Consider the following 12277-nt stretch of genomic DNA (forward strand, 5'->3'; position numbering starts at 1 on the left):
TCTTCAGCATCTTTGATTTTAATCACTGGCGGTCACACTTTCTGTTTCTGAGGCCCCAAGCTCTAAAATACATTCCCTACACCTCTCCACCTCTCTTGCCTTCAGCTGCCAAGTCCTAAGCTCTGCAATTACCTCACTAAGCCTCTATACTTTTCTTTTCCCCTTTAAGATGCTACTTAAAACCTCCATCTTTGACCAAGCTGTTGGCCATCTCCCTTAATATTGCCTCATGTGACTTGGCATCAAATTTTGCTTAATAGTGCTCATTTGATGCACCTCAGGATGTTTTATTATATTTTAGGCTCTATATAAATAAGTAACGTTAGTGCCAGACAAATGCTAGGCAATGACCATCTCCAACAAAAGAGGATCGAATCATCTCCCCCGATTTTCAATGGCATTACTGTTACTGAATCCCCACTATTGACATCCTGGGGGTTACCATTGACCAGAAGCTGAACTGGACTAGCCATATAAATACTGTGGCTACAAGGGCAGGACAGAAGCTGGGAATTTTGCAGTGAGTAACTCACCTCCTGACTCCCAAAGTCTGTCCACCATCTACAAGGCACAAGCCAGGAGTGTGATGGAATACTCTCCCCTTGCCTGGATGAGTGCAGCTCCCACAGCACTCAAGAAGCTCAACACCATCAGTAACAAAGCAGCCTGGTTGATTGGCACCCCATCCAGCACCAACGTACAGTGTGTACCGTCTACAAGATACATTGCAGCAACTCACCAAGGCTCCTTCGACAGCATCTTCCAAACCCTAACTTTACCGTCTAGAAGGACAAGGGCAGCAGATAGATGGGAATGTCACCATCTGCAAGTTCCCCTCCAAGCCACTCACCATCCTGACTTGGAAATATATCACCGTTCCTTCACTGTTGCTGAGTCAAAATCCTGGAACTCCCTCCCTGACAGCACCATGTGTGTATGTAAACCACGTGGACTGCAGCGGTTCAAGCAGGAGACCCACCACCACGTTCTCAAGGGTAATTTAGGGATTGGCAATAAAAGTGCTGGCCTAGCCAGCGACGCCCATGTCCTGCAAAAGAATAAAAATAGTTGTTGTCTCTTTAAATCTGATTACCAACTAGTGATACCTCCCTCCACTTTAAAAAAGTTCCTGAGAACCTGTCTTTTCTCCCTTGCTGCATCAGCATTCAGTTCTTAAGTGTAGATTTGTGAAATGACTTTGGATCGTTTATGGTAAAGGATCTATATTAATGCTGTTATTGACTATGCTCCCAGACATATGGTGCAGTGGAATAGTTTAAGCTGAATATTTGCTAGATGTTTTCTAATAAATTAAATTTAGCTGTAATTCACCCTTTTCCTATATTCCATTTATCTGGGAGAAGATGAGATCAAAGTGGATACGGGTTGGTGATTGTCAAATCATGTTTGGTTGGTGATTGTGTTGCCAACTCTGTGTGGACACACGATATTTGGAAGGATTCATTGCGTGATCATCCCAACCCATCCCCATTCTCCCACCATTTGTCACCATCATTCTCGGCATGTCATCTTCCCCGACCAACTGGAGAAAGAGCAGACTGTTCATTACAGGATTGGATAATTATTGACTGTCTGTCAAACAGCCTTACCCTGTCCCCATCTTCAATATTCTCATAACTAATAAATGAAAGCGTTCAAGGAAAATTTAAAAAATTTATTAATGCTCCAATATGTTTTCTCCAGGGTTGCTGAATGCAGTGTTCAGGAGATTAATAGTTAATTCCTGGAGACTCCAGGGCAATCCTGGAGGGTTGGCAACTGCAGTTGTTAATAAAGTTGTATTCATTTCAGCTACATGGGAGAATGTTTTCAGGTTTCTTGCTGAACCACACCCTATCAACTAACTCAGTGGCCTGGAAAGAGAGAACCGTCTCAAACCTGTATGTGTTTATGCTGTTTATTTTCTAAGTAGTCATCACTTATTATATATGGCAAATTATTGTGATGAGTAACAAACTCCTGTAGGTTGGCGAAGTTCTCAGATAAACTTGAACCAAGCGAAAGTTGGAGAACATAAGATATGAAACAGGTTTTATCCAGGCGACTGCCTGACCTGCCAACACATTAATTCTCTCCTCTCAGTGTGGATATAATTCATTTCTTGGCTTGGGCTGTCCTAGTCGAATTGAAGCAAAACCTCACTTACTCCGAAACCAAACTATACCCAGGTGCAAGAGCGCCAGTCGCTGGCACTTACACAAGTCAAGACTCAACAGAGAGAGAGAGAGAGAGAGAGATAGGGAGAGAGAGAAATATCTGAAAGAAAATAAGTGCATTGAATGGCCCATTCAAAATAATGTTCCCTCTCCATACATTTTTGAGAGTCAGATCTGTTGCCCAAGAGTAGTTTTAAATGCCACTAATCATCACCGCAAATACACAAATAACTATGTAAGCCCTGTGCATATAAACATCTGTTGCCCAGAATTGTATGTTATATTTTGGTTGAAAGTGTGTAATTTTCATCCAGTGTCAGTGAACCAAGCTCTGTGGAAAGTGACTGCTCATTTGGGGTGGGCCCTTTTCGAGGGCTGCAAAAAAGGTTGATATTGGGTCATCCCAAGGTCACCAAACAGCATCAAGTGCCCCTTTTACCAATATAACAGTGAAACCTATGGCCTAATTAAAGTAAAAGAAGCCAAAATAAACAAAAAAGTGCCAACAAAAGCAAAGGGAACCTTCTCAGCTTAAATTATACAGTTGTTAGCATTGGATATAAGACCCTCACTTTCTCCTCTCTCCCTCCATTACCTCTATCCCTTCCTCCCCCTCTTTCTCCATCTTGCTCTCTTTCAACTCCCTCCCTCTTTCTCTTCTCTTCCTCTCTCTCCCTCCTTCTTTCTAATCTCTCTCTTTCTAATCTCTCTCTCTTTCTAATCTCTCTTTTCCAGTCTCTCTTTTCCCCCTCTTTCTCCTCTCTCTATCACCTCCCTCCCTCCCTCTTTCTCTTCCTCTCTCGCTCCCTCTTTCTTTCTAATCTCTCTCCCTCTTTCTTTCTAACCTCTCCCTCTTTCTTTCTAACCTCTCCCTCTCTCTCCTATCTCTATCTCTTTCTCCTCCCTCTCTTCTATCTCTCTCTCCTCCCGCTTTCCCTCTCTCTGTATCTGCTCTTTCTCCGGGTGCCTGACACTCTCACGGACCCAGTTGCTTCTCCAGGTTCCGGATGAAGTTGAGAGCGCGGAGCGCGTCCCCGACAGCCATGCCACGCGCACCCCCAGACGCCGGAGGCCGCGCGGACGCGCCTCTCAGGAGGTGGGCACGCGCCTTCCCCGACGTCAGCTCTTTCCTGGCCAGACTGTCAGAGCCAAGTAACCAGAAGTAGTGGAAAAAAGCTGAACGCGTGAGGAATTTAACTTGGAAAAAAGAAGAGGAAAAAATTCCCCCAAATACCCGAGGAGAGAACGCGGGAGATTCCTGCTCCCTGGATCCGCTTTCAAATCATCCCCCCCACCTCCGTCCCCCGTCCCCCCCTCAGACTGGAGAGGCTCAGGGATGAAGCGGTTTCTAAGTTACATTCTGTTGGGGCTGAATCTTTCCCTGAGAGTCAGAGGACAGGCAATTGCAGGTAAGAGGATGCTCAGCGTGTGCAAACTGATTTCAGCCTGGGAGACCAGCACCTCAAAGTCAAAAATCCCTGGAAACTCAATCCTGAAGCCCAGCCCCTGGACACTTTGCTATCCCCTTCCCATTTCTGAGACCCCGTCCTGTCCGGACCCCTCTCCCCATATCCGAGATCCCTCTCCCCATTCCTGGGACCTCTCTCCCCATGTCCGCACCTCCCTCCCCATGTCCGGACCCCTCTCCCTATCTCCGGGACCCTCTCTTTATCTCTGGGACCCCTCTCGCTGGGACCCCTCTCCCTCTCGCTGGGACCCTCTCCCTATCTCTGGGACCCCTCTCCCTCTCTCTGAGACTCTCTCCCTGTCTCCGGGACCCCTGTTCCGACACCCTAAACCCGGAATCTTCCGGTCAGACAGCTTCAGCCCTGGGACCTCCCTCTACCCTCTCCTCTCTATTTTGACATTCTCAAGTCCGACTCTCCAGCCTTTGAAACTTCAGGTCTGAATCCCAATCATAACAGACTGATCCCTGAATCCCTCTCCATTCTCCACTCCCCCGCTCCCCCCTCCAAAAACCTGGCCTCCCCCTGTGCTGTTCCCCTGAGTGCGGCACCCCTGTTCTGTCCATTGAGTTGGATTTTAAAGGTTAGCTGTTTGTAACTCGGCCGAAGCTGGGCGGGCTGGGTTAGTTTTTGCACCGAGGTCCTCCGCAGCTCCCTCTCGCTCTGCTCGTCTAAAGTGAGGCCCGAGCAGAGAGACGGGCTGCCCCCGGCTAGGTCCTTACTGTTTACAGCCGGCTGCCGGGGGCTGGTGGACACTTGGAACTGCCCCTGAGCTCAGACCCAGTCGCATTGACCAGCCCGCCGCTGCCTTCGTTCAAAACTTCCAGAGAGCACTGCAAGAAAGGTTCTTTTTTTAAAAAAAGGTCTCTGGGTGCTTTCGCTTTTAACACCTTTCACAAACTGGAAAGCTGAGATGTTTCAAATGCACCCCCCCGCCCCGAGCTCTCTCTCCCCTCCTCAACCCACAGCTGCTGGGAGGCTCGGCTTCTGTAGCAACAAGTAAACTTTTCCCAGCTTTCAAAAACTGCCCGGTTTCAGCACACACGTCAAACTCACTGAGTGAAGCGACGGAATGTAAAAACCGCAGCAACAGAGAGAGAGAGAGAGTGCAGATCTGAAAGTGCTTGGATATTTCAGACTCCGCCAATATCCTGAACATTTTTTGGGGGGGTGGGGGGTGAGCACTCTTCCTGAATTTGTGGAAAACAGCTGAGAATGGCGTTTGGGGGAAGGGGTGGAACACAAGGGGTTATTAATATTCGTGAGTTCAACATGTGGTAAAAGTAACAATTCGCTGAAGAGCAAGCTACCCTCAAACTCCATAATGGTTTGTCAGAGCACACAGTGAACACTGCAGCCAGCTGTTTAAAGACACAAGGGGGGACATTCAAGTATTGAGGGTCTTCAGAAAATGAGGCGGGCTTGTGCCTGGAGCGAGAGGACAGTGATAAGCAGAAACCCAGGCTGAAAGGGCGCTGCTATACATGGAGATATATCAGATAATGAAATCAGAAGAATATATATTTGAAGCTAAACGGTAGCACGAGAGGAGACCGCACTCCAGTTAAGAACAGTGATCAAGAAATTCTTCACACAATCTCATTGTTTGGGGGGGGGGGGGCGCGGGGGGGTGGTGCTGCAAGGTAGTGGGGGCCAGAAACATGCGATCATTGAACAGGTGGAGCGAGATCACAGAAGCACAAGAACTGTTCCGGGGCAGCAGGAGGCCATTCGGCCCATCGTGTCTGCACCGGCTCTCCGAATGAGCACTTGACCATTGCCGTTCCTTTGCCTTCTCATAAGCCTGCCCATTGAGATGTGGGTCTCCCAGGCTGGATGAACCAACCTATCTCTGTGTCACCTGTAACACTCTGGTGGTCTTCAGTACTGAGCAGTCGGGACACCCGGGCCAGGCGGCTGTCCCAAACTTCCCTTATAGAAATAGTCGGGATCCCCAAATTAGTCTGAGATCTGAAATTTCAGAACCAAAACAAAAATTGCTGGAAAATACTCCGTAGGTCTGACAGTTACTGTGCAGAGAAAGACAGAGTTAACGTTGCGAGTCCGTATGACTTCTTCAGAACTAAAGAAAAATAGAAATGTGGTGAAATATATACTGGTTAAGGTGGGCGGGACAGGTGAAGCTGGATAGAAGGCCAGGATCTGAAATTCCAGGATAGATTGGGGATTTTTTGTTGTTGCTGGAAATACTGGGGAAGACTGAACTTCCTGTCAAAGCTTAAGGATGCGGTAAAACTGAAACGTGGCGGAAAACAAATATCGCGAACGTTACCGCGAAATTAAACGTGAGCACAACTTGTTCAAGTTTCAGCAGTGCTCGGATAGTGCTTGTCACTGTTGTTACATTGGGCAGAAAGGAGGGTTCACGGAGTAAAACCCCGGGAAATCCCGGGACTGGACTAGAGGAAGGGCTGAGGCAGCGCCTCTGATGTGGAATCAGGGATTTCTGTGCTGCTGGGATAAGGAAGCGGCGCTGTGCTACCTCTGTACACAGGGAGTCTCCCCAACACTGTGCAGAATGCAATGAACTAACGGGACGCAGTCTTTGCTTCGTTACACATGCAGGTGTAACCGGTTAACGTGTCAAAAGCTGTTATTTTGATGTAGGGTTTCTGAGTAATGGCTCTATTTGGCGCTGATGTCATGACCCAAAGGTTAGAATTGTGAAGCAAAGTGGGAGAATGGCTCCTAAGTACACATTGTATTCCGCTGTTCTGGTTACTCGCCGTGTTGATAAATGTCTGTCCTTCCTACCGCTGAAAATAAATTCAACAGAGCTGGAGGTTTTTAAATTCTTTTCACAGGACGTGGGCGTCGCTGGCTAGCCAGTATTTTTAGCTGGATATATCAGACCAGACAGTGATTGTACATAGACAGACGTAATATCAGAAACTAAAGCAAAAAAAAAGACAATTGTTCTAGTCGGGAAAAGGTGTGACAACGTTCTTTGAACTATTTTGACGAAGATTTGGTGATCTAATCCTGACACACTGAAATGCAGGAACTTCACAACATCTATTATCTTTATTCTATCTTCAAACAGAGCCTTCTGTCAGCTAGAACCTGGTCACTGAGAATGAGCCGCTCTGCTGTCTAGCATTCGGGGTGAGGGCTGCGAAATTAAACAAACTAATTTACCAGCCCTGGTCAAGTGCTGTATTGGATTCACAGGGGATCAGGCTGCAGCTTACAGCTACTGCCCTGAGACTGGGAACTGTCACACTTGGCAAGATCCGATGATACTACTGCAAACGACCAGCCCAGCTTCTTGCAGCCGGGAGATACACGCTGTGCCTCCATGCTGCAGTTCAGAGCTCGGCTCCCGGTCACTGCTTCCTTATAACATTAAGCGGACTGAAAACTAAATGTTGCAAGAGATGCAATTTCGGAGCCCACTTCACACCAGATTGAAATTTACATTCCAACCAAGCAGTTTGAGATGAAATCCTAAATGCCTGTCCTTAGATCTAGAGTGGGGGGTGGGTGGGGGTGGTGGAAGAAGGTGTAGTCAAGCATTTTCTCACCTATCTAACTGCCCTTCATTGTTGGGGAGCCAGATTGAGGCTAGGCTATCGAGTTATACAATATACCTGACTCAAAAGTGACCCAATATAATGGAAACCTTAAACAATGAGGGAAAGGATTGGGAAATGTATCTTAGGTAAATGTTGTACTTCGTCCACGGTGTATTTTTGTTCTGTCTTTCCTTACCGTAAATTTGGGGTTAAACCCAAAATCCTTGGACAGCACCCTCCAAACCTGCGACCTCTACCATCTAGAAGGAGGAGGGCAGCAGATGCATGGGGACACCAAGTTCCCCTCCAAGCCACTCACCATCCTGACTTGGAAATCTATTGCTGTTCCTTCACGCTGCTGGGTCAAAATCCCTTCCTAACAGCACTGTGGGTGTATCTACACCACAGGGACTGCAGCTGCTCAAGAAGACAGCTCACCACCGCCTTCTCAAGGGCAATTAGGGATGGGCAATAAATGCTGGCCTAGCCAGCGATGCCCACATTGTGAAAGAATAGAAAAAAAACCCATTCTGTGGTTTCATTGGACCAATGTGCCCACTCCCAAAAATAAACTGGCCCAGGTGAAACCACGCTTTTACATGTTGCTACTAGTTAATCACAAAGCCATCTTTAATTGTAAAGATAGACTATTGCAAAGATAGTGCTGTAAGATCACATTGTAATTACTCTATGTAATTCTATATAATTTACTCTATACAAATTTATAGCACAGATGGCAGCCATTTGCACCGTCATGTCTATGTTGGCTTTTTATAGAACAACCCCAAACTAATCCCACTGCCCTCCTCTCTCAATAACCGTAAAACTTCCTCACAGCAATTTCTGGAAGCTTCTTATTTTGCGTTGCTCATAAGACAAGATAAAACTTCACAATTCACTGTGTGTTGCCTTATGCCTGTTGAACAGTTGCTGATGGAATCAAATATTATCCAGGATGTTTTACTCTGTCTAATTTTCCTTCACTCCTGTGTGTCCAACTAACATGGTTTGGATTAGGAAATGATTGGATTGGGGGTGGGGTGGTTGCTAAAACAGAGAGCGAGTGGTGCTCAGTGCCACCCAGCTGCTAGCTCCATTTCTATTTGTTTCTGCAGCAGTTATAAAGTACAGGCATCTCTGAAAAGTTCCAAATACTCGACTGGACAATGTTAAAGGAGATGAAAAACTCAGTGAAGACTGGGCGACAAAGTGTGAAGACAGTGTGGACACACACTGACAATAGTGGCACCAAATGGGCCCAATACAAGAGAATCTTGTTTCACATCAGTAGAGTGCTCCCAAATTCCCATTGGTCCTATCAACAAAGGCACCACAGAGATGCCAGTGAAATGTTTTAACCTATTGCATAAAAGGAAACATGCACCTGTTACAGATTGAGAAGTAAGGGGAAGGAAGGTGTAGAAAAACAGTTTCCCACATAACAGCCACTGATTGTTGGGCTTCTGGGTTTTTTTTTTTGCAAACTGGCAGCAGAAAACTGATTTCCTGAATGATTTTAATCTGTTGAAAAATAGCTTCATACTCACTTCGCCAGAATAGATATCATCCACAAGATGTCACCAAATTAACTGATAGAATTCAGTGATTGATCATGGCATAACTCATAATCAGACAAAAACATTATTAGATAATTATCTATATTTGTTAGAGACAATTGAAACACAGAATGGTCATATAGAAAGATACCTGTCTTGTGCCCTATCTTTCCACTTTAGCAATCACAGTACAGATCCCTCCTTTCAGGCATCACCAAATAAAGCAGCAAGTGATTGTTGCATTGATACATGCATTACAGCAGGTGTCTCAACAATCACGAGATGGTTAAGAGGTTGCGGGCAGTATGCTGGAAGGCATGGCTTTCAGTATGAGTGAATGTTGAATGTTTGCATACGTCTTTTGTATAACACTGGCTGCAGGAAAAGCACTTAAGAGATCTGAACGATTTTTTATTGTCTCTCTGCCTCTTTCTACCATCATCTTACAAGCTGAGATTGGATTCCATGTATGTAATTCCAATTAAATAGCAAATAGCTATCTGAGACAGTCAAGTGTTATTTAAAACCGAGCTCTTCTTGAGAAGTCACATATTGACCAACATGCCAGATTATGACTTCAGTTCAAGCATGAGAGGCACAGCCACCCCCACCCAGAGCTTCCACCGTAATAAACTCTGTCGCAGACAGTAACCTAAAATACACCACTGCTCTGGGATCAGCTATTCCCTTTATGTATCTTTCATTGTGTCACTAGCCTGACTTCCTTTCACGATACAATGTCAATCAGTGTTGCTCAGGGTCTTGCATTGTTTTACAGTGCACACAGTTTGAGTCAGCAGCTGAGCGCTTTCCTGTTTTTTGGCGCAATGCTCCATGATTCTATTCCCCTGGCAGTTCAAACCCTTTGGGTCCCGAAAGACTCTTTCAGTCTTTCTAAATCCTCTTGTCCTTCTTCCAATATAACATCTGCTAAATTAAAAAATTCAAATAATGTTAGAAAGTGGATTTAAAGCAACTACTATATCTATGTGGCTTAATTTGTAGTAGTCATTGGAATAAATCAGGATCGGGTGATCTGTTCAAGAACTCCATAGTCTTGGAGGGCATTAACATGCCTCAAAAGATTTAAAGGCTTTTTGACATCTACTAGAGTCTCTTTGCAGGGTATTTTTCAAAGGCTCTAAACAATGATATGTGACCAGTGAAATGATGTCAGTGTGTTGCCAGTCATAATTGCCAGTAATTATCTTTTAAAGTGCATCATTCAAAGTTCAGCTGGAAATTAAAATTCCTATGGCTCACTTGGTAAATACACTGCCCGGTATGGAGTGCTGCCATACAAACCATGGGGATTTCAGATTGGATCCCAGCTCCTGTGCTAAACTAGCTGATCATAGCAGGGATGTTATAATTGGCCTCAACATTGCTGAGCTATGGACAGGGGAAAATATTCAGCCAGGTTTCTACTCCTGATCTGTATTCAGTGATCCTTGCCAAAAAATGGATGTTGGGGTTAGGCTTATCTATGATGCTCCAGCTGGAGGAATATCTTGCCAACACGTACTTCTCCAGGCAAAATGGTCACTTGAGTGAGACACCAGAGGATGGCCTGCACTGACGTTTAAACAATCAGGCAACAATTCAAGTCCATCAGAGGAGAAGGCGGCTGAGGGGGCAAAGCTTAAGAGAAATCTTAGGTAATCTACTGCACCACCATCCTATTTAGAAAATATTGAAGAAGCTGTCTATCTCCCTACCCTTCACAAGCACATCATAAAATGCATTATTACACTAAACACAGTGAGGTACACATTCATGCTGAGCAGACCATGTGCCCTCAGCCAGCAGAGGGTGCCAGCTGGCTGCTGCTTATCCAGAAGGATGCCTGGTCCATTTTGAGGGTGGGGTCTCATTTGCATTCGGCTAATGGGCTGTGGATGGAAAGCCAGCGCCCATTGGGCACTCGCTGAATTGGTGCCGACATAGTGGTAATGTCACTAGACTAGTAACCCAGAGGCCCAGGCAATTTTTTTTTTATTCATTCAAGGGATGTGGGCTTCACTGTCTAGGCCAGCATTTATTGCTGATCCCTAATTGCCCTTGTTCTGGGGACATGCGTTCAAATCCCACTATGGCAGCTGGTGGAATTTAAATTCAATTAATAAATCTGGGATATACAGCTGGTCTCAGTAATGGTGACCATGAAGCTATCATCGATCATCATAAAAACCCATCTGGTTCACTAATGCCCTTCAGAGAAGGAAATCTGCTGTCCTTACCTGGCTTGGCCTACATGTGACTCCAGACCCACAGCAATGCGGTTGACTCTTAAATGCCCTCTGAAATGGCCTAGCAAGTAACTAGGGATGGACAACAAATTCTGGCCCTGCCAGCCATGCCCACATCCCAAGAATAAAAAAAATATTGATCCCTCAGCTGGCCTCCAGGTTGGAAGGAAGCAATTCCCTAGAAGCGAATGATCCAGGAATGGGGGAATGTAGAGGAATATGGAGATGCAGTCCAGGCTGCTTTCCTGGAGAGCAGAGGAGCATTCCTGTTCCTCCTTGCCCCAGCAAAATAAATGCATATTTGCCTGTCAGATTCTCTCAGGCTGGACTGCAAGTTGATTCCGGGTACAGCATATACAGTGCTGTACCTAGTCCTCTTCTAAAATGGCTTCCAAAGGGCCCAGATTTGTATTTTAAATGGCTCTTCCATCTGGTTCAGTCTCTTGCCACTCATTGCTAGACCCTGTGGGATGACAATGAGTGGTAAGACATTTTCCATCATATTTGGAACACTCCCTGATCAGCAGGTGGCCTCAGAATCTCTCATATTAGGTGTAATTTTCTAACCTTGTTCTCCTAGTAGGAAGCCGTCACTTTACACAATCTTTTGAGTATTAGTTTAAACAGTTTGAAAATCGTGAATGTCCAAATTTCCAAAATGCACTTCTGACAGGAAAGGCTGCGTGTTCAGAGCACAATGTGAGAAGATCGCCCCTTGTTTTTGCTTCTTTTTGTTTTCTCTTCATTCTCTAATTCTCTTCCTTTTCCCCGAAAGATGCTGATTCACTCTGCGCTATCCTTAATAGTCCTCTGATAATTGTGAGCTTAAACAATGAGTGTTGGCAGTCTCACCAGCCGCCAATGTTCACTTTCCAGTAAGGTAGCAATTCCACAAGCAGAAGCTGTAGATGGTGATTCCCTTCTCTAGCCCAGAGGTAATGAATTGGGAGTCAGGAGATTTCCTGACATCACAATTCTGCCTCCTCACTGGCACTGCTTGCTCTTGCTATTTGCATGGTGAGGTCGTGGGGTTGGAGTCAGTGCTGCGGTCTCCGCCAGCAGCCCTGAGGCAGGGATGGAGACAGGTGGATGCCGAGGTGGTCAGGTTAAAAAAAACCCTCCATTCGCTGGGATATTGGCCTAGTTTTAGAGATGAATGTGAAGCCTCCTAACCCTGTCATCCTCCTATACCTCCATACCCTAAAGCACCCTCAACCCCCATATCTCTGCACACCACCCACCCCCATACCCCTCATAGTGCCTTCACCCTCATACCTCCTCCATACCTACTCA

General features: G+C 45.8%; 1 protein-coding gene across 10 annotated transcripts in view; it reads left to right on the top strand.

Moving 5' to 3' along the window:
- Window positions 1–3289: 3289 nt before the first annotated feature.
- LOC121279045 (receptor-type tyrosine-protein phosphatase mu-like) overlaps window positions 3290–12277 on the top strand; it is an 873720-nt gene continuing 864732 nt past the window's right edge. For all 10 annotated transcript variants that reach the window (XM_041189846.1, XM_041189847.1, XM_041189849.1 and 7 more), the window contains exon 1: window positions 3290–3586. In XM_041189846.1, coding sequence (XP_041045780.1) covers window positions 3514–3586 — 73 coding nt within the window. In that variant the 5' untranslated portion in view covers window positions 3290–3513. The remainder of the gene's footprint in view (window positions 3587–12277) is intronic.

This window comes from Carcharodon carcharias, chromosome 6 (assembly GCF_017639515.1).
Source record: "Carcharodon carcharias isolate sCarCar2 chromosome 6, sCarCar2.pri, whole genome shotgun sequence".
In the NCBI taxonomy this organism is placed as follows: Eukaryota; Metazoa; Chordata; class Chondrichthyes; order Lamniformes; family Lamnidae; genus Carcharodon; species Carcharodon carcharias.